The sequence below is a fragment of the Fulmarus glacialis genome, unplaced genomic scaffold (genome assembly GCF_000690835.1).
Source record: "Fulmarus glacialis isolate BGI_N327 unplaced genomic scaffold, ASM69083v1 scaffold5120, whole genome shotgun sequence".
Lineage (NCBI taxonomy): Eukaryota > Metazoa > Chordata > Aves > Procellariiformes > Procellariidae > Fulmarus > Fulmarus glacialis.
In genome coordinates this window covers 1-20,687 of record NW_009185687.1, presented here as the reverse complement: position 1 = coordinate 20,687, position 20,687 = coordinate 1, and the positions used below count along the sequence as shown (strand labels likewise).

Below are 20,687 nucleotides of genomic sequence, written 5' to 3'. Positions count from 1 at the left end.
TCCCGGTGCCGCGCGCTCCTCTGCCGACACGTGGTGACATGCGGGCGTTACGCTCGGTGGTGAAGCACCCACCGTCTTCAGTAGGACCCAGCTTTCTCCCAAAGACTCCACGCTCACGTGTAGACGTGAATTAATTCAGACGTTCGTGGCATGAGCACGGCATACGTACAGGAATCGTTGCCATGATCTCTTATCGTCGTACGCTGTGCTAGCATTTGACTATCGTACGTTGACAGGAGACTGCTAGACTGGTCAGTACAGCAAAGCCGCTACTGTCCGTGTTACAATATCACATCTCAGAACATGCTTGCATTTTTTTAATAGCGTGATTTTCTTGTAAATAGTGATAAGGCTTATAGATGAGAAATTAGATTTCATGACTGAAGATAGTTAATATAAATTCCATTTTTTAATCAATACTCAGCAGTAAAACAAGGAAATTATTCACACAAACAGCTCCCGTACAACACACTGGTTTGTTTCTGTATGCTTTAAATGGCTTGAATTTCTTTATTTTCTCATATAGCAAAAAGTCCTTCTAATGGTACTCCAAGAAGACCTGTTTTATCTGTCAGTGCAAGAAAAATTAAAGATAATGCAGCAGACTGGCATAATTTAATGATGAAATGGGAGAGACTGAATGATAATGGATTTACTACGGCAAACAAAATAGTCAACATGAAGATCAGTGAACAGTAAGTATCCTAATAACACATACAAGTAAAGACAGCATAAAGATTGCCTTTATTGAGGAATTAATCTGTTTTCTTCACTAGAAAATTCTTTTTGGCGATGGGGGAAAGAACATGTCAGAGCGGATAAACTAGCTCTTAGATCAAACTCAGCAGTTCCACTTTTTGGTTACATAAACTATTTACATTCAAATAATAAATGTCTCATAAAGATTAAAATAATCTCATAAATTAATGATATTTGCAAGAAATGGAAAATGTTTATTATATGTAATCAAGCATAACGGATATTTAAAATACTTATATAATGTACAAAGTTAGAATCTAATCCTATAGATGTCAGCCCATGTGAGTTCCCTTCCTCTCTTGCATATTTACACTGAGGCTAGTATTACCAATTTCACTCAAGTCAAAAGTTCAGCAGATTTTAAGAAAGAATCGGTGATTTATATAGACAAAAAAGTTATAACAGTGATGATTTAAAAAAACAAAAAAAAAAAATCTCAAAAAAACCACTTTGGTAGAGCCATTATCTTCATGCTGTAAAGAAAAACCTGTAACTAACAGGGTTTTGAGAATAAACTTCTCCAGAGTCCTGACAGCTGAACAGGGTTTGTCTGACAGGTTTCTGACAGGTAGAAGCTCAGGAATATTTTGCTGCAATGGTGTCAGATGTTGCTTTCACTCTTTAGCAACTCCCTCACCCCTGTCTAAGTTTACAGCTTCTGTGGGAAAGTCAGCAAGACAGGAGAAGTGTCTGCACATTAGCTGCTCTGGGTTCACAGTTAAATGTCTTAGCTTAAATTGTGCGTGACGGTGAGTTTGTGGTGAGGCACCAGATTGTCAGCTGGAGTAGCTGAAGCCTACTTGTCCCTTATGAGAGAAGAACCTCCAACACAGGGGCAAGGTAAAATGGGAAGAGGTGTTATCTTAACACCTGCAACTACTTTTTCAAGCACGTGTTCTAAGGTAGAGTAATTCTATGTTCCTTTGAAGATTATGGTACCAGCCCCAATTGCTCACATGGCTAGCTATGTCTCTTACTATTTTTATGTGGGAATTCTCATGAACAGCCTGTGAGAAAGAGATTTTGTAGGATCAGACCACATGGATTTCAAATCTGCAGAGCTCAAGTAAACCTATATGCAGTTGTTTACTCTGCCTTATGTTTCTATTTTAGATTTCAAGACAACAAACTGGAGATAGCATGTGATAAGAGTGCCACAGAATCTGAAAAGCCAACTCCAAAATACAATGAAGAACTGGCCAATTGCTGTGCAGAATTACTTGAGACCTTAAAGCATATGGTAATGCTCATTTTTCAATCTTAGTCAATATGAATCAATTCCAAGTGTGTTCAAGTATGACATAAGGAAATGTCCTCAAGTATTTGTTATAAACAGAAAATTGGGATTTTTATTCATTGTTCTTTGGCTTCAAAGCTAAATGATTATAAATCCAGTGTGCACCATTTATTTGCTTGATTGGTAAATTTGCAAGTTGGTTTTACATCTGTCTTCTGCTTATAATTCTATTCCTCCCTTTATAAAATGATCTTCTGAAAATGAGTCGTACAAAAAATGCATTCTAAAACTGCACCTGTTTTCTCTTTTCTCATTCTGAATATTGCCTCTGTTTAGAACAAAACAAACAACAAAGCATAAAGCAAAAGCATAAATGCTTTACCTGCCATCATATCCTTGCAGCTATCTTTGATCAGACATGATGCAGTTATATTTTTAGTTTGCCTACCTGCGTTTTCTGTGCAAAACTCATTCTCTAGAGGGCAGAGTAAGATAATTATTATGTAACCCTCCTTTTTTCTGGATACGTTGGTAGGAATTAATGTCACCTGTCAGTTTAACAGGGAAAAAAAAAATTTTTTTTGTAATTTAAAATTCTTACTAAAAATAACTTTTACAGCCTTCTGCCGTAGGAGGCCCATTAAAAAGATCATAGATCTATTTTTTTATATAGACAGGATACCAGTCCAGTATTTAGAATAAGCAGGAAAGCAGCTAGATTTTCCTCAAATTTTATTCTGTGGGAAAAAGTAACAGTGATTTGGTTTTTTTCTTTTTTTTTCCTTGAGGTAGTTTTGTATTCAGACTACCAAGTGTGTTGATTCAATTTTTTACTACACCTGAGTAATAGGACTATAAGGAGCCACTGTTAGATTGGATACTCAACAGAGCTACTCCAGACATATTTTTTCATTCCTTATGAGTCTATACCAGCTTATGAGTTTACAGAAATATCTATATTTTAGCTTCTTGACTTAAAGATAACTGCCTGCAAGCTCCATTTTGTTGTAAATATTAGTCTCCATCAGTAATACACACAGTCAGGTGAACATGAAGGAAGTGGATGCAATGACCTGTTTTTCGAAGCAAGCTGTTAAATCAGCCTAGATATATTGTCAGTCTTAGCTTGAGCTGCTTTTCTCACCTGCCACTGATCTTTTGAAAACAAATTTAAGTCATCTTTACACGGTAATGTAAGAAAGCATGTGTTTATAGGGCTTGTGCCGCACTTGTTCATAGGCAGTCTGTTGTTTTTCCCCAGTACTAATTTGCTATCGGAAAAACCCAGAGAGAGGTAAAAAAATGAGTGTGTGCTTTAATATATTTCTACATGGGAGAAGCAAAATAATTACGCAAAATCAAAGTCAGTAAGTCGTATCTGCAGTGTTCAAAATTTTAGGGTATCTCATATTAAATCTGTATATAAATTCCAGCTTTGATTCCTGTCTGGAGTTAAAAAAAGTGAGTTAGAAATGCTAAAACTAAATAGTCTTCAGAAATCGTGTTTTTTAAGAAAATGTTTAAGATTATAGTAGCCTAATGTTCCTGAGATTTTCATTAACATTACATGTTCATCATTTTCAGACAAAAATACAGCTGAAAATGGAAAAGCTTACTTCAACTACTAAAGCAATCTGTGACTTGGAAACATTCCACCATGGAGCTGGGAATTGCACAGCACCCTTCTTTCATACATGGCCCACACTGTACTTCTGTAAGTAAAATATTGATTATCTTAGCTAATTGCATTATGTTGTTGATGTCATCTAATTTAGGACTGGAAAATAAACCCTTTTATCTGGATGTCTTGCCTTAGAGAGAGGGTGAGTGTATCTGTCTCCTTTATAATTAACTAATCAATAAACACATGAATGCACCACTTGGCTTGGGGTTACTGCTGATGACTGCTTGTATGAATTGCCAAGCGTTGTCTGACATGCAACAATTACAGCATAAAACTAAGCTTGTCAGCAGCTTACAATGTCCAAGCTGCAACAGCCACATCCTTTGTAGAGAGAGACATATGTGCAACTTGGTAGTGTTAAGCCATAGGCTTAACTGACTTGACTTGTTACTTGACACTGAAATGAAATCCTTGAATGCAAAGAACAAGCCGTACTTCAGTTAATTCTCAGGCAGCCAAAGAAAAATTCCTCTGATCTCAATGTCAGTCAAGATAAGTAAAGAAATGTTCAGTTACTGTCTACTGTTAATATCAATCCTTTTAGCATTCACTTGATCATACCTTTGTGGAGCCGTGCTTCTTACTTTACTATCACAAGTTAGCAGGAACCTTATGTATTAGTTTCTGCCAGCTTAAAAGGGTAAGAATGACAAAGACAACTGCTGTCAAAATGCTCGTTGTGACTGAATCATTTAGTGATGCTCTCTACTCCATGAAAGACTAAATCCTCCTGAAGGTAGTGATAGTTCAGGCTAAGTTAGAAACACAAGATCAGATTATCTTTAAAAATAACTTGTGCGGTTATTTTTTAGCAAGTCAAACAATTAAAGATTATTACATAAATATATTTTACCTCCCCTACCAGTATTACTAACATAACTAGTAACAATATTATTTTTCACATTACACACTTCAGTTTTGGTCTCTTGTTTTGTTTTACTGTTATTTTTCACTATTGGTATCACTTATTGGTGATCACGCATTGCTAAAGTGCCTGACAGCATGTGAGGACATCCTTTACATTAGCTAAAATCAACAGTGACTCTAAAATGTGAAGCTTGTATTTCAAGCTAGCATTACCAAATTTTAAAATCAAATTTCAGTTATTTGAAAGAATAGCTGTAATTGCTAATTTTACAGTGGGTCCTGAGAATCAATACCACTGCTTATTCTAGAATTAAAAGGGAATTCATTGATTCATTAATTCATTCATTCAAAATCACAAGTCTGTCTTGTGAGGTATCCAAAAAGCTGAGGAAATCGTTTAGTGTTTTATATTCTAGTGTACAAACATTGTTAATGCTGTAAAAAACAAGATGTCTACATATGGGGAATAGCTTATGTAAGGTAGGGGTTTTTTAAATGATCGACATATTACAAGTATAATTTAACTTTTAGAGAATTGCTGAAATGTGCTGGTCAATGTGCTTGGTTTTTCAATCCATTTCAGATGAGGTTTCTCTGAAGCTCTCTGAAATGTACAAGAAGGAACTACAACTCAAGCAAACAATTGTACAAGAAATTGCTCATTCTGCTGACCAGGATCTGATGATGGTCTATTTATCATCGTGGTTATACCAGCCTTACATTGAGAACAGCAGCAAACTACTACTTGAAGCCATGCTGCTGGAAACAGGGCATAGACAGTGCTAGAATTTCAAATGTTGCGTGGCTTGCCTCTAATGATGCTTACATGAAACTGAAATGGCAAATTGCAAGGCTTACCAAGTAAGCTGAATTTTTGTAAAACTTATTAAAAATATTTTTCTCTATTTGTATTTATTATTTTGTGTCAGCTGATACTGCTTTTTCTGCATGGTACAATCTGGTTTTGGTTGCTTTATCCATTTAAAGTGCAATAGAGAGGCTACAGTCCCCTATAATCAGAAAGAGGTAAGCACTGCTTGGTGGTCTGGGGGGGATTCAATGCACATAGACACCTACAGAAAAGAATTTTACTGCTTTCCAAAGCTTGCGAGTCTATAATGCCTACATTGTCCCTTTCGCCATAGAAATTCAGCACTTCTTGATCTTTTGTGTTGTTGGTTTTTTTTCCATGACTTAACAGGGCTAGTGCTTTTGTACTTGCTTTATAAATGGGGAAAAGGAAAGGAAAGCACAAAAGGCAGGATCCAAAAGTGGATCCAAAAGGATGCACATAGTTTGGTATGTGGTTCTGAAACGCTGTCACAGACATTAGTGTAAATTCTGGTTTGATTTTGATTATAGTGTGGTTAGGTACATCACCCTTAAAGAGTGGTCCAAGCCTGAACTAGCACATTGGGAAGGTTTAGTACAACTCACTGTTCCACAGTCATTGTATGAAAAGGTCTTGTCTCTTTTAATTCATTGTAACTTTTTTCTTTTAGTGATGTTTCATGAAAGCATCTGTTGACTAAAAACAAGACCTGCTCCAGCCATGTCCTTATCCCGTTTTGTTTGCTTCCTGTCATAGGGCTCAGTGAGTTTTTCCTTGGATTACTGTTTCTGATGTCAAGTGGTTTTGGTTTAAAGGTGTGCCCCCTCTGTATTTTTGGTTAGCAGTTTACATGACAAGAATCGGTGGCTCAAATTCTTGCTTTTCTTTTTCGTGCTGCTTTCTTGGAAAAGAGAGTAGAGTGTGTTTAGGAGAAACAGTTAATGCAAAAGCTAAATGCTGAAGTGGAATTCAATACCCTTACTTGCTTTCACTCCTAAAGACGTAATAATCACTGTAGCATACTGTCATGTCAGACCTGGGTAGCATGGAGACACTGCTACACTTACCCAGCTGTTAGCTGCTATTGTAAATTAGCACTTTTCAGAAAATTTTATTACAATGTGGAAACTACACAGCTGTGTCATCAAATTTTTAGTTAAATCCCTAATGTGTAGTGAATTTAGGCCTGCTTACTTTGTTATGATTAATAATCTGAATTCCTCCCACTTACTGATTGCCTGTATGACCTGCTCCTATATAAACTGTTGATTTAGATCTCCTATTTCACACAATTATGTAGTGTTTCTAAGTGCTGTTGACTCAATGTTGTGCCCTGACAGATGTTTAGCCTTGATTCTCCTTGAAACAACTATTTGAACTAGAAGACAGTAACACAAAAGGCACACTGCTATGAAATGACTGTAATGGCTTTGGTTTGACGCTAGAAAAATCTAATTAAAACAGTGAGAGATTTTGGAACAGATTTCTGATAGGAAAAGTAGGGTCATTTACTTAACTAGCTCCGAGCTGAAACCCCATAAGCTCGGTAAGGGAAATACATGAGTTTCCCGCAATAACGGAACAGACAGACATGAATTGGAAAAGTTTTCTCGACATGTTGGCTCTGTTCAACAACGAGGTTGTTTCCCACAGCTTAATAGCATTCTATTCTTAGCCACATTGCCAGTGTCTAAAAAGAAATTCTGCTGTAGCTCAAGGAGAATACAATCAGCTATGAATAGCTTTGTTGGGTTTTATTATTTTCCTGTGCAAGCATTCCACCTAGTTTAACAGCCACCTTAATTTATCTGAGTAGGGCCAGACCCTTGTCACTATGGAAACACCTTCACACCTGAAAAATATTTTCCAAGGAGAAAAGGTTGGTTCACTTATGGAATTGTTCTTTTAAGATGAGAGTAGGGGTATTGTATTTCCCAGTATGTGCAAATCAATAGGGAAGGCAGAATTGAAGCAGATTTTCATTTTCTGCACAGGTGGAAATTGTGGTTTGTTCTTGTTTCTTAGAGGAAGTGGGCTCTTCAGGAAGGAGTCTTCATATTCACAGACCCCCTTGTTCATTGACTGCTATGGGACACAGGAAGATTACTGCAAAATTCATTGCAGAGATGTTTTGCCATTATCGCTCTAAGCAGTTGATTGTTATGTTTGAAACCCTCAGACCTAGTTATTAGACAGTCAGTACAAAAGAATGTAATAAAGAATTGCTCTCTGCAGTCAAAGACTTCGAAAGACCAGCAGAACGTTGCTTTGTATGGTATCTCTATTCATAAGGTAGGCCTGTATCCCCTGACCATTACCACCTCCTTAAAAAAGAGGAGAAAAAACCCAAACCAAAAACTACACCATAAGCCCAACCACCAGACAGGAGCTCACTAACATATGATGACATCTTTCACATCCACACAAAATGGAGTGTTTTGGCTATCAAATTAATCTTCTACTTAGGCAACCAAGAAAAAAGAAACAGCAAAAACTAACCAACCAAACAAAACCAAAACCAACTATGTTAAAGAGATACAGTAGAGCAGATTGTTTCATCTCTAATTTGTCCTCTCTCTTGTTTAGATTTAATTTTAGTGTAAATTTTTCCTCAGTAACAAGACCACAAAAAAATCAATGTTCATACTTGATTTAAGAACAGTTCTCTTGCATATTACAGGTCCTTTTAGCCGATTTGTCCAGTTATCTCAGTAGCCTCATGTATTTAGCAATGAGGCGACACACACTTTTTAAAGGTATGTCACCAGTTTTCAGTAATGTCTACAATAGCTCATGAACAAAATAAAGATACTGGTCATTTAAGGCTGTTCTTTTTCACCTGCTAAGCTTCTTGAAAGAACTGACAGTGCCTTGGACAAGAAGCTGCTAGGAGGTCTCCACAAAAATATCATCCAAGCAACACACTGAAAGTATGACAAAAATAGAAGATAGCAGTAGGTAAGTAATTTGGTAAGTTTTCTGTCTGTATAAACAGGGATTATAGTCAAGGATACCTTTTTATTATGATTAAATAGTACAGGGCAGCGTGGAGTTACTAGGAAGGTCAAAGCTTAGAACTGATAAAGGATGCATCATCTGAAAGAAAAAAGTACAATTCTAACAAAAATAGGCCATCACAGACTGAAGTAAAAAAAGAATTTGGTATCTTATTAAGGAAAATCAGATCACTACTGATGCACCTTCCCATTTCTGTCAAAGTAACAGCAATTTTTAAAGGTGTGGCTGAACATGAGACAAGCATACTTAAATACATTTCCAACAGTTCAGTACAAATCAGATCTTGTTTGAAGCTATTTTTGTCTCTAGCTCAGTGGATGCTTATTTAAGTAAGGATCAGCTAGGCTGTCACATTGTTCCTGGAATGCACAAGTGTGAATTATATTTAAAACTGCCCATTTTTGCAAGCAGATTTTTGTGCATCAAGTCTAGATGCTAATGAATATTCAACCTAGCTTTAAGAAAGTGCAATAACAAAGTGTTTTGTAATCTCAATGGCAAAGAAAACGCACATTTTTAATATAGTTTTTATTCTACCCATATACAGCTTGCCAGTACACAGCACATCACTGCTGAACAGCAGTACAACTTACTGCATTTTTAGATGGCTAGAGAGAAAAGGAGTTATGTAACAAAAGGGAATAGTGCAACAGTTTTAGGGTTGACAGATTTCCACTTTCCACCCACCCCCAACTTATAAAGCAAATAGAACGATGTTAATTCTAGAATTTTTGGTTGCAATGCTGCTAGATTTATATAAACATAAGTTATAAAAAGTACAGGGCATAGAAACAGTTTACAAATAAGTTAAATTTCAATTATTTCAGTATTCACATTAGAAAAATATACATTTTATAGAGTCAGTCTTTTCCAGAAGAAAGCATATACAGTTTTCTAATTTATGGCTCCAATTCACTTTGTGAGAGCAAAATATCTTCACTTTGGCCATCTGCTTCCATTGCCAGTAGTGCTTCCACGGTTTCCAAAGGTATCCCCTCAGGTGTACGAATGTGCATTGTAGTACCATTGGAATCGGTTACAATAACGATACCTTCTGCCTGAGACAAAACAGCAGTATCTGGATGAGACAGGATAAGCCCATCTGAAGTCTGAATAAAAATCTGTTCATGTCCCTGAGACAAAAAATCATGGCTCTCATCAGTAATCTCAAAGGCTACAGTTTCATCTACAGTAACTGTATTCTCCAGCTCATGTTGTTCCTCTGTTCCACAAGAAAATTCACTCGTGTTTTCATGGTTCACATGAGCCGACGGGGAGGCTTCCTGGACGGGGTTCTGGTGCAACTCAGTCTGGGCACTGTGTGGGTAGTTTATTGGCACAATGTTTGTTGAAAAAACTTTTTCAAGTTCCTGCATCTCATCAGTCATATCAGCATTATGAAGCTGTTCAGAATGTTCTTTAATTGCAAAATTACGGTTTTCTTCTTGCAGTTTCTGATATTTTTGATTGTGACCATTTTCTTCACTTGTTGGTATGTTAGCGCTCTGACTGCCCATTGCATTCTCTGACACAGAGTTGCAAAGTTCAGGAGCTGACAGTCCACCTGCTGTGTTCTCGCTCACAAAGTGCGCTTGAACTAATTCAGGTGAGCCATCTGCTTCAACAGGCAATACAACTTCAGTATGTAGCAGAGATGCGTCACCTGCCATGTCTGGTCCCTGTATGTTCACAGGTTGGGAATACTCTATCCTCATTCTCACAGTTTGGGAGAAGGTACCTGAATTTTCAGCATCGATTCTAACTCCTGAATCAGCAAGTGAATTATGTTTCTCTGCTGTCGGTAATGTACTTCCAGTCGTGCAGCAAGTGATATGCCCATCTTCTGAAAGCAGGATTTCTCCATTTAATGGATTAAAGCCTGAAAAGGTGAAAGAAATGTCATTTTGTTGGGCAATCTAATATTGCATGTCCAAAAAATTACTTTTCAGCAATAATTTTGGAGGAAAAGCTAGACTACTTCCCTGCTTTCTTCCCCCAAATTAGCAAACCTGAAGCACCTTACAAGAGTTTCACAGCACTTCCCAATGAGAAAGCCAGTATAAAAATACTTAAGAAATTTTTGAATACTGAAATATTATTGAGTATTTCCATGCCAACAGACTTTACATTAGAAGCAGCATTTTTCTATTAATCCTGAAAACAACCTGGGCTGAAAGTCAAACTCAATTTTTTCCATCTGGCATACAGCCAGTAACATTAAAAGATAAAGAATGTACCAGGCACAAAGTTGTCAGCTGCTCATCCCCATTACCATTAGTAAATTGACAGAAGCATTTAAACTTGATAAAATTTCTGTTAATAATCAAGCTCATCCGGGACTCGGATGTGTCATCAAGGTACTACATATCTAATTAGCTGTGCTAACAGCCCCAGGAGCACTTTCGTCCTGTGACAGAAAAGGTAAAAACCACTAGAAATTTAGTGTGTTTTACCAGTTATTTGACCTGGACCAAGAGCCAGGTCACAAACCCAGTAGGTAGCTGAACAATAACTATTAAGCTGCAGTAGCATGAGCTGTCAGTTTTTATTATTGAAGATCAAAAGGAACAAGTAGGTTTTTGGGGTTTTTTTGTTATGAAAGATATCACTGCACAACAAAGGAGGCCTAACGCTGCAGAAGAGACCATTTTTAAATTTTTGTACTGTAGACTAGCAAAAGCCCTACTAGCAGTTGCAAGTGAAACAAAATTTTAAAAACTCATAGCCCAGAAGAAAATCATAATGCAACAAGAAATAAGCATGATCATGCACAGAGCCTTTCAGAGAAAGAGAAATAAACTAAGGAGGGAAACAAAAACACAACCATTGACAGGAAGACATGCAAAGGGCAAAAGCAAAGCAGCTTACAGCAACACCAAAAAAAGATACTTACAAAGCAAGAGGACAGTACTGATATACACTATTACTAGAGATGGTAAGGGCTGGAATCTTTCACAACAGTGATCATAACACCTCTGAATTACTGCAACACTTTCACATAAAAGACCAGTGGAGTTTTGGGAGATTACAGGTGGGGACCCATCTCACTTTCCTTTCTAATCAACTGTCACCCTGCCAATCTGAGGGGCAGGGGGAATAAAGACAAAGAAGGGATAAAAAGAAAGGCAACCACCCAAAGACTGTGGTGAAAAATGGCACCTCAATTCCAATCTTCAGGTCTGGCATCTCCCCTGGGGTACAGGACAGCCTGCACCAGCTCTCCCCTTCCCCCAGGATCCACAAAGCTCTGATGATTCTGCTATTGCAGCCTGCTGGGGCAAAGGGGAAGGACACGCACACTGCTTCCTCCTCCTCTGCTCTCCCACTGCTGACATCTCCACTATAAGGGATAGCGTGGACAGGAAGCATTCAGGAAGCACACAGTAGAGGACAGGACTGTAGTAGTATCAATAACTGGATTATCATGCATTCAGAATTGAGCTACTGTGGTCTACGTCATCCATAACTTTCCCCACCCCTATGAGGCCTTTCCAGTTAAACAGCTGCTTTTGAAGTACTTGGGAAGCAAGTTAAGAAATTAAACCTTAAGACAAAAACCACAGTAGCTTGAAGAACAAAGAGATTTGTTCAGCTCCTCCACAAACAGAACAGAATTGGAAAATATGAAGAGGTTACCATCTTTTTCAAACAGTGTACACAAATTCCCACTCTTTTCTTTCACTTCATCTTGACTGGCATAAGCATTATTCACATTCTCCATTACGTCTTCTAACTTGGTCCTTTTGGCTGATGGCAACAGCTCCTCCCCTGAGCTCTGTCAATACAAGAGATAATTAACTGGCTGCCACTGTAACAGCTGACAATATTGGAAAATATCACAAACTAACTGTGGGCACTTCATGGCAATGAACCGATACTCTCCCTGAAAACAGGATTTTACACTAAAGGTCTTCCCTAAAAGGTAAGGATTCAAACACAGCCCTCACACTTCACCAAAATGCCACTGATTACTTTTGATATTTGGTTGAAACAATCTGCCTTTGCTTCAACATCAAAGCCTCTCTTTGAGCCTTTCTGATTAGCTGTATGGCATGAAACCTGCTATAAGCTCTCTCTCCAACTTCAGTAAAGGGCTGTGAACAGCCTGCCCAGCACTGTTTGGTTAATGAAGAAAGACTGATCAGCTCTTTAAATTTAACCACAGGCAGAAAATGGAAAAGCACTAGTCTGTTTATCCACCACCAGAAACAACTCCGGATTAAATAAAAAGTAGAACAGTTAAGGGAACGGACCATAGAGATGTGACTTTCAAGAAGAGGAAATATGGCTCCCTGCTACAGCTGTAAACAGACTAAATCTGGTCAACTGACTTGTTAGAAAGAAAGGAACTGTTTTCATGCACCTCTACCTACCACCAATTAGCAGAGCAACCACTTCTCCAACGTCTGAGCCTGCTGTAGCTTAGCCCATTTACTCCAACACAAGTTATTAGAATCCAGGGATCCTTCTCACTGTGGGGCCCCCACTTACTAGCACCTCAACAAGATTATTTCTTCCTTGTATCATGACATTACCTGTAAGCCTTTCAGATTCTGGCCTGAAGGCTACCAAGTGTCTTCCCAAAGTACATCTTTAGCCAGCTAGTTCATATGCTCTGCTATGATACCGCAGTAGAGAGTACTTCTTTAAGTATTTCCAAACTCCAAACACCATGAAAGCCTTACTTTAATACAAGTCAGATAATACTAGTTAGATTTTGTAAGGAATAATTATCTGTTTTAACAAGTTTTAATTTGTCTTAGTTTTATTTTTACTTTTCACAAAGGTATTCCATACCTCAGCTAACCGTTTTTGTCCCAGTATCTCCACAGGCACTTGCTCACTAACCATTTTAATTATACATTGTGAACAAGAGTCTACACCTTGCGTCTTTCGTTCTCCAGTGAGTATTTCTGTAATTCCTAGTGATTCAGCAACCTTTAAAAACAGTTATAGGAAAAAAAGTAGAAGTTAGCCTCTCCAATCTGAATACATAAATGCCGAAATACTGATTTGTTTTCTTAAAATTGAACTAGAACTACACAGGGTCTAGTCTAATAACCAATCATCACAGTTCAATGAAGTATTTAGACTCCCATGTTTTCTACTAGTCTCCATATTAATAGAACACGACCTTCATGTGAAGGTGAATATTAACAGGCAAACTCAAAAGAATTAGGAGTACATTGGTTATATATAGAATCCAGAGACAGTTACTAAGAGCAGAGTTTAATACAGAACACTGTCGAGGCTCTCCACTATTTAAAAAACATTTAAGTCTTCCTGTTTAAGAGTACCTCTTAGTAGTCAAGGACTTCCCCCCCCCCCCCCCCCCCCCCTTTCCTCCCGTTCGCCCCCCCCCCCCTCCCATTTCATTCCTGTGCTTCATCCTTATGTAGGTGTGCTACTATACAACTTCTCCAGGCTGGTTTTTGTTTGTTTGTTTGTTTTGGGTTTTGGTTTGTTTTTTGGTTTTGTGGGGGTTTTTTGTTTTGGGGTTTGTGGTTGTTTTTTTTTTATGAGAGCATAATTCTATATTAAGAAGGCACATTAACACTGAAGAGAAGCAAGGAAGAGGTTTGGGACTGCCAGAATCCCTTTACTTTGTGCAACTTCGTTTCTCCAAAGAGAAACATCAGTGTTAATTACAAAATAGCTAGATGAGCACAGTAATTCTAGAAAGTTTTTTAGTACGTACAGTGAACATCACGATTTATTCTGAAAAATAGATATTAGCCACTGCTAACAGTCCATACAGTTCTTCATTTTTTAAACTAGGATAATTACAAGAACCAAAATCTTATCTCCACCATCCCTACTCTGAGTTTTCCAGTATGCTCCCCTCTCATAGTAGTTGCAAATTCAGTGCTGATGTACCTTAATGACCACACCGTTTAGAAATTTTGGTGGAGACAGTATACAAAATAGTGTTTTCACTACTGGAAACAGAGAAGGGAAAACCAAAAAAATGTTATGTACAAAGAGCTGTTTTATTCTAAGCAAGGGGAACATAAATCGATAAGGATCCATAAGGATAAACAGATCCACATTAAAAAAAAAAAAAAAAACACCATAAAAAAACAAACCAGAAAACCAAACCTTCATTGTCTTTCTAGATACAGCTGCATAAACAATAAATCTGAAGAGTCACTGAAATAATAGTTTGCAGTTTTATTAATATAACCTTTCATATTTGTTAGTACGACTGTGAACTGCATAGATGCATTCAGTTTGTCCTCATTTTGCAATGAAACCACTTATCCCTTTAAATCAAGGCTGCTCATTTTAAATATAGACCCCTCCTTCCTAATCAAACATCAAGATGTACTTTTATTAGCAGTTAATGCTAAATACACCTTGCAGTAACATGCAGCTTCATACTACCCTAGATATGCAAGACAGATATCAGCGCCGCTAGAGGGGGGTTTTTTTTGTATTTCTAGCTGTATCTACTGCTATAAGCTAGAATTGTAGTTCTATTATGGATTTCTTTTTCTCTTTGGTTAGGTGTTGGACTTTTTACAATAATGTCTATTTTTGCTCACCAAAAACCATGTTTTCTTCAAATAACTTTACCAGGATGACAAAGCTTATCAGAGAAAAATAAAAACGCAAAGCATCTAAAATAAATAAAACAAAACAACAACAACAAAAAAATCACAGTTCCAAATAGAGTGCTTTATTACCTTAGCATCTTTTATTTCAACAGGCTGTTGGCCACTCAGCAAATCAGAATTACTGAGATGATCATAAGCCATTTTCTTTACCATATTATGCAAGTCTTCGAATTCCCTATACACATCTGGGAAGTGAGCTTTGGCTGGATACCCTTTTTCAACCTAGAAATAAGAGGGGAAAAAAGGGTTTGTTTCCCCCCCTCTATATTGTAAAAAAGATGAAATCTGTCAGTTTGTTTTGTTCAACATTTTAAAATAGAAATATTCAAGTCAAAATATTATGGAATATGCAAAAATGCCACTGAACCAGGCAGCAAAAAGCAAGGCTTTCAATCAAGAGACTTACCAGAGTTTTGCCTGTGTAAGACTGAAGTGATGTGTAGAACATCTACATTCTGCACAATTCTAACTTGGGAAATTCAGATACATCTTTAAAGGAATCTTTTTATACATACTAATGGAAGTCTCCCTAAAATAATTTAACATTTTTACATTAAAAAAAAAAAAACTCACCTTCATCAACAGAAATTCATATACTGTAACAAGCTTTGTAAGACGTGGGAGAGCCAGCTCCATTAAGTCTTCATTATCACATTGTTGTATTAGCTGTCAAAAGCCAGAATGAGTTTATTAGGGCAGAGTAGCCTACAGAGGTTATGCATCCCACATTCAGAACATAAAATACCACTACTTTTTTTGAAAGATACACTGTATGTTTAAGCAGCTTTGAGAATAGATGCAAACGTAACCAAACAAGGTAAGTTAGAAAACCTCAAAACAGTTACTATGCATATACAGACAAAACTCAGTGCCACAAATGTTGCCAACTCATAGAAAGAAAAGCAGTATCAGTAGATTTAGTAGCCATAAAAGATCTTTCACAACACACAGGAGACAAACAAAAAATTGTGTTAGTTGCATGAATTTTAATCCCCATTCTATCCTCCCCCAAGAGCTTCTTTGTGGTTTGGTTGGTTTTTTTTTCCTTTTTCTTTTTTGATGTTGCCCAACTGCAGTTCGGTTTATTTCTTTTTACTGTGTTGGAGGAGATACATATTACTAACTAGTAACTTTCCTTCTCCAGAAAAAGGATAGCGAGAGGATATATACACATCAAAAGTCCCTTTCCAGACTGAGTTCCCATTTTCCCTTTGTCCAGTGTTCTGCTAGAAGTATTTTTTCCTTAAAGACAACTTAATGTTTTCTTCTTAGAAGATGTCTTAGGCTTTCATCTTGTCAGTACACAAGGATGTAAAAAAAATCAGTCTTTTTGAAAATGATTCCTTGAAAATAAGTGATCCAAAAAATAATAAAAAAAAAAGGGCAGGGGGGAAGATACTTGTGAAGTAATTGCAGAAGAGAACCATACCTCTTTTAACCTAGCTTTTCTTCTGAATACATTGTGTTCTGCTGACACACTACTAAGTGACTTTGAAGGGGACTGACCAGGTCTGCTAAGCCTTCCAGAACACCTAGATCTTCCACCCATCCTTGGTCGACCACGTCTCTTTGGTCGTCTGGGTCTTCCAGGTCCTTTTGGTGTTATGGGTCCCCGGTGTCCTGAACTGGTTTCATTTTGTTGTTCTGCCAACAAGTGTCTGCTTTCTGCAGACTTACAAGTCTTAATTAAAAGAAAGAGAAAAGTACTTATTCACCATTTTAAACTGTGTTTTGAGAAAGACAATTTTAGAATTAAGTTCATCATCTATGCAAACAATAAATAGCATATTAAATAAATGCAAAGCTGGATACAAGCATAACTCCAAAGAAAGCTGTGGAATAAATCCAACACATTAGTAAGACTGCTACTTCTGCAACACATATATGCCATTATTTGCAAAGTTAGCATTTTTGATGCACAAAATGTCATACAAAATACAGAGATTAAGGGAATATAATTAAAGAGCTGTTTTATGTCAGTTAAATATGTTTAATACTTTTGAAGTAAAATATGTCCTCTTCAAATACAGAGGTTGTAGAAATAAATCTTAATTAGCAGTAAAACACACCCAAAGAAAAGTTTGGGTTTCACTGTAACCATGTCAAAGCATAAAGACTTTATATGAAAGACAAAAACTCTGAACAGCCATGAATAGTGACAAGCCCGGTAACTAAAAATCAAAATATATTGCCCAGTTCTCATGTTTCAAAATCCTTAGTCTTCCCTAAGAACACAGCTAAGAAGTGGCTTCTGTTATAAGACCACACAGCAAACTCAAAGTACATTTTGTATGGTTATCATTGTGATTTCAGTGCAAATTTTTTTTACTGATCAAAGCAGTGATTTCTTACCGAACACGTCTTGCCTTCCCTTCCAAGGTAGAATTTCTAAAAATGTCCCAATATTTTTTAAGAGAGGAGTTTACAATAGTACTGAGGTATATCAGGCTTCTTTTCATAATCAGTACATTTTCATCCCAACATTCAGTAGCTCCCTACTATTCTAGTGATTAGGAAAGCTCTAAAAAGGGCAAATTTATGTCAGTTCTATCCAGGGATTAAATTACTAAATTGGTTCTAAATATGACATAGACTAGGTTGAGCATGGGGATCTTGATTGCTTTCCTGTCTGTATCAATGTGGCCATTTTAATAATCCTGCTATTCTTTACAGAAAGCATTTACCTGGCCAAAAACTATAACAAATCAATGAGAGTGCAGATTTGTAGAATCTGTATTTGCTAGTTAAAAGTAACAGGTACAACAGCAATCTAGCAGTCAGTAGTAGTATTATGTATGAGACTGACTGAAATTTTTCTAAATTCCCATCATCCTGGGTAAAATAAGTGCTGCACAAGGAAGTAACAACTATATAATACAGAGAGCAGACTTCAGTATTCTGCAATTCTCTTCTTCCAATGATAGAAGAGTGTAGAGGATGGGGGAGGTTTGTTTGCTGCATTGGCATCTTAAGCTGTAAATTTTCACATTTCTGAGAACAACTTCACATTTACAAATAAAAGTAATGTGACTCTGCTACATCTAAAAGAGTATTTTTTCCTAGACAGCAGCTATATTAGCTCTTGCTGCAAGGTATTAGAGTCATTTTAATATTAAAAGAGAATTTTTACTTTGAAGTGACCAGCTTAAAACATCTCAGAAAAAAATTTGCAGCTAAAGTAGCTTCCAAACCAAAGAATAAAATTTCATCAAAGCATGTGGTTTGCAGGGGTAGCTAAGCCACACTTTCAAAACCTGCAGCCCACTGTTGGATTCCAAATAAGCGTTAATCACAGAAAAATCTCTATTTCAGTAACAGAAATTGATAGAGCAGATGATGTCTTGCTGTCTATCATGCTAAAGGCTGTAACTGAACAGCACAGTATTCTTATCCAAATGCAGAGAAGAATATTATTTACACAGACAAGGTTTTTTCAAGCTGAAAACTGTATGTCAGAAAACCAGTAACAAATTCACACTCAGCGAATATTTTGTTTCACGTGTCTGTGCAAGAATACTATTCCTGCAACATTGCAAGAGACAATAATTTGATTTTTAAAGCACTTCAATAGGAAATTTGTTTAATTTAGTGTATCAGTGGATATTTCTGAGCAGTACAAGACTTCTACATTTTACTAATGACATGCCCTACTGAACTGACATGCGTTTAAATCCCTACCTTCAGTCTTTTCAAAAATACTTACACTGTTGTCAACAGGAACTCAGATGAATGAGTACAATATGCAGCTACCAAACTGCCATTCTACTTTCTACAGAACTGACAGCTTTTCTAAGTAACACACTTTACCTGTTCTCCAGCCTTCGAATTAACAGTTTCTTCCAGATTGGTAGCTAGTGCATTTTCATTATTTAAAGTGACAGCAATTGAATCCAAATGTGCTGGACTCATCGATTCCTCTCTTATTCCACAGGCATTGTCCACAAATATACTTCCATTAGGCTTATTTAAAGGTATTTTTTGAGATGAAGACTCCAGCTGCCCATGGCCTGGGTTAAGTTTATAATGTCTTGCTAATCCTCCTTTTCCTATATAGGATTTTTCACAAGTCTGACATTTAAACATTTTGGGTTTCAGATTATAATTTGAAGAACTGAATAATGCATCCTTTCCCTTCACCTTTCCTTCTTCATCATCTTCTATACTCAGCTCAGAATAGTCATCAGAATCAGACTGATGACCATCAGCCAAATCCTCCATTTTAATGAATTTATAATCTTTAGCTTTGTATTTGGGAGGGCGTGAAATCCGTCCAGAACGAGTTTTCACTTTCAAGGATTTTTTTAACTTGTCATCTTTTTGGTTTTTTTCAAGGCATGATATCAGAGTATTTGCTGAACTGGCTGCAACCATGGTAATATTTGGAGACCTTGTAGCCGATACTGTGGCACATGTAGCTTTCTCTCCATTTAGCATCTTAGATGTGGGAATCTTGTTCACAGACACTGATCCAAGAGATGGTAAAGGTCTCTGCATAAGCAACTGAATTGGAGACTCGGAAGAACTATGCAGGAATAGCTGCTGCTGCTGTTCAGTTCCTGTAACAGGCTGTATCCTAATTATCTGGGGATTAATAACACCAAGTCCTGGTATGCTAGAATTTCTACCAACCGATTGACTCAGCGTTATAGTTTTGGACTGGATTGGTGCCAATGATGGCATCGGCCTTTCAGTTTCCTTCATCTGTCCTGGCTGAACTTGGACACAAATGGATTCCAGCTGCTTTTGTGGAAAAAAGGAAGAGTTGAGATTACACAAATACAGTATTCATAAATACAGACAATACTTATCAAGATGATACACACATGCCCTTAAAGCAAAGCACGAAGAAACCAATGCGCATCATTAGTTTTCCATTTTAACGCATCAAAGCTCAGATCTAACATCAAAGCACAGATTCCCTTCCTTCAAGCTACAGGCTTTCCTGCACATTTACTGACTGCTGTTCAACTAAAGCATGTAAAGTTTGCTCTCAGGCCATGTCACAGCTTTGTTCCCTGCTAGCAGGCCTGTCCTGGAATAGCAGAGTCAATGCCGTCACCTAGGCAGATTCATAACCTTCAGCAAACCAAACGCAGGAGAACTATAGTCTGCCAAATGACACAGGCCAAATACCAGATCCAGGACATACTGTAATAAGGGCTCAGTTCAAAAAAAACTTTGTGATGCTGATTAAGAGGAGGCATGTGTTACTGTCCAGCTCCCTCAGTCTCTCCTCTTCATCCAAATTTCTGCCACAGCTCGAACCAATCACTTGACAAGCCCTGCACCCCAAAACGTGGGCTGAAAGCCCAAGTACTGTCACCTTCTGTAAGAGGGACGCGCATTATCTACCTCTGCATCACCACTTAACCACTATGAAACAGCTCTTCTAAGCTGTTTTAGCTGCACTTGTAGTCGGACCGAAATACTGACCACAGCAGCTAGTATCTACGTTAAAACATGGATTTTTCTAAACCACGTTGAAAGTTGTGTCTTTCAGCTGCGAGACTCGAGTCTACACCCAAGGGCAGGTGTGACTTAGGAGGAAGGCAAAAATAAAAATTAAAAAACATTAAACGCTCCCCCCGCCGGGACCTGCCCTCGGCGGTGGATTTCATCACCAAACGGGCGCCGCAGGCTCCCTCCTTCCCCAGCCCCCGCCCCGGTTACCTT

At 37.5% G+C, this 20,687-nt stretch overlaps 2 protein-coding genes across 2 annotated transcripts; one reads left to right on the top strand and one right to left on the bottom strand.

Annotated features, from left to right (window-relative positions):
• Positions 1–526: 526 nt before the first annotated feature.
• On the top strand, positions 527–5,465 carry CINP (cyclin-dependent kinase 2 interacting protein; the record flags this gene model as incomplete). The annotated part of the gene is made up of 4 exons (XM_009573206.1): positions 527–695; positions 1,873–1,999; positions 3,581–3,710; positions 5,131–5,465. Coding segments are annotated over 4 exons (629 nt in total), but the record flags the coding sequence as incomplete, so codon positions are not given.
• Positions 5,466–8,916: 3,451 nt separating this feature from the next.
• ZNF839 (zinc finger protein 839) lies at positions 8,917–19,751 on the bottom strand. The gene is made up of 7 exons (XM_009573100.1): positions 18,822–19,751; positions 16,444–16,695; positions 15,588–15,680; positions 15,084–15,236; positions 13,195–13,335; positions 12,034–12,172; positions 8,917–10,276 (listed from the first exon to the last, which is right to left on the bottom strand). The coding sequence occupies exons 1-7, from the start codon at positions 19,713–19,715 to the stop codon at positions 9,297–9,299; spliced, it is 2,652 nt and encodes an 883-aa protein (XP_009571395.1). The 5' UTR covers positions 19,716–19,751; the 3' UTR covers positions 8,917–9,296.
• Between the last annotated feature and the right edge of the window lie 936 nt (positions 19,752–20,687).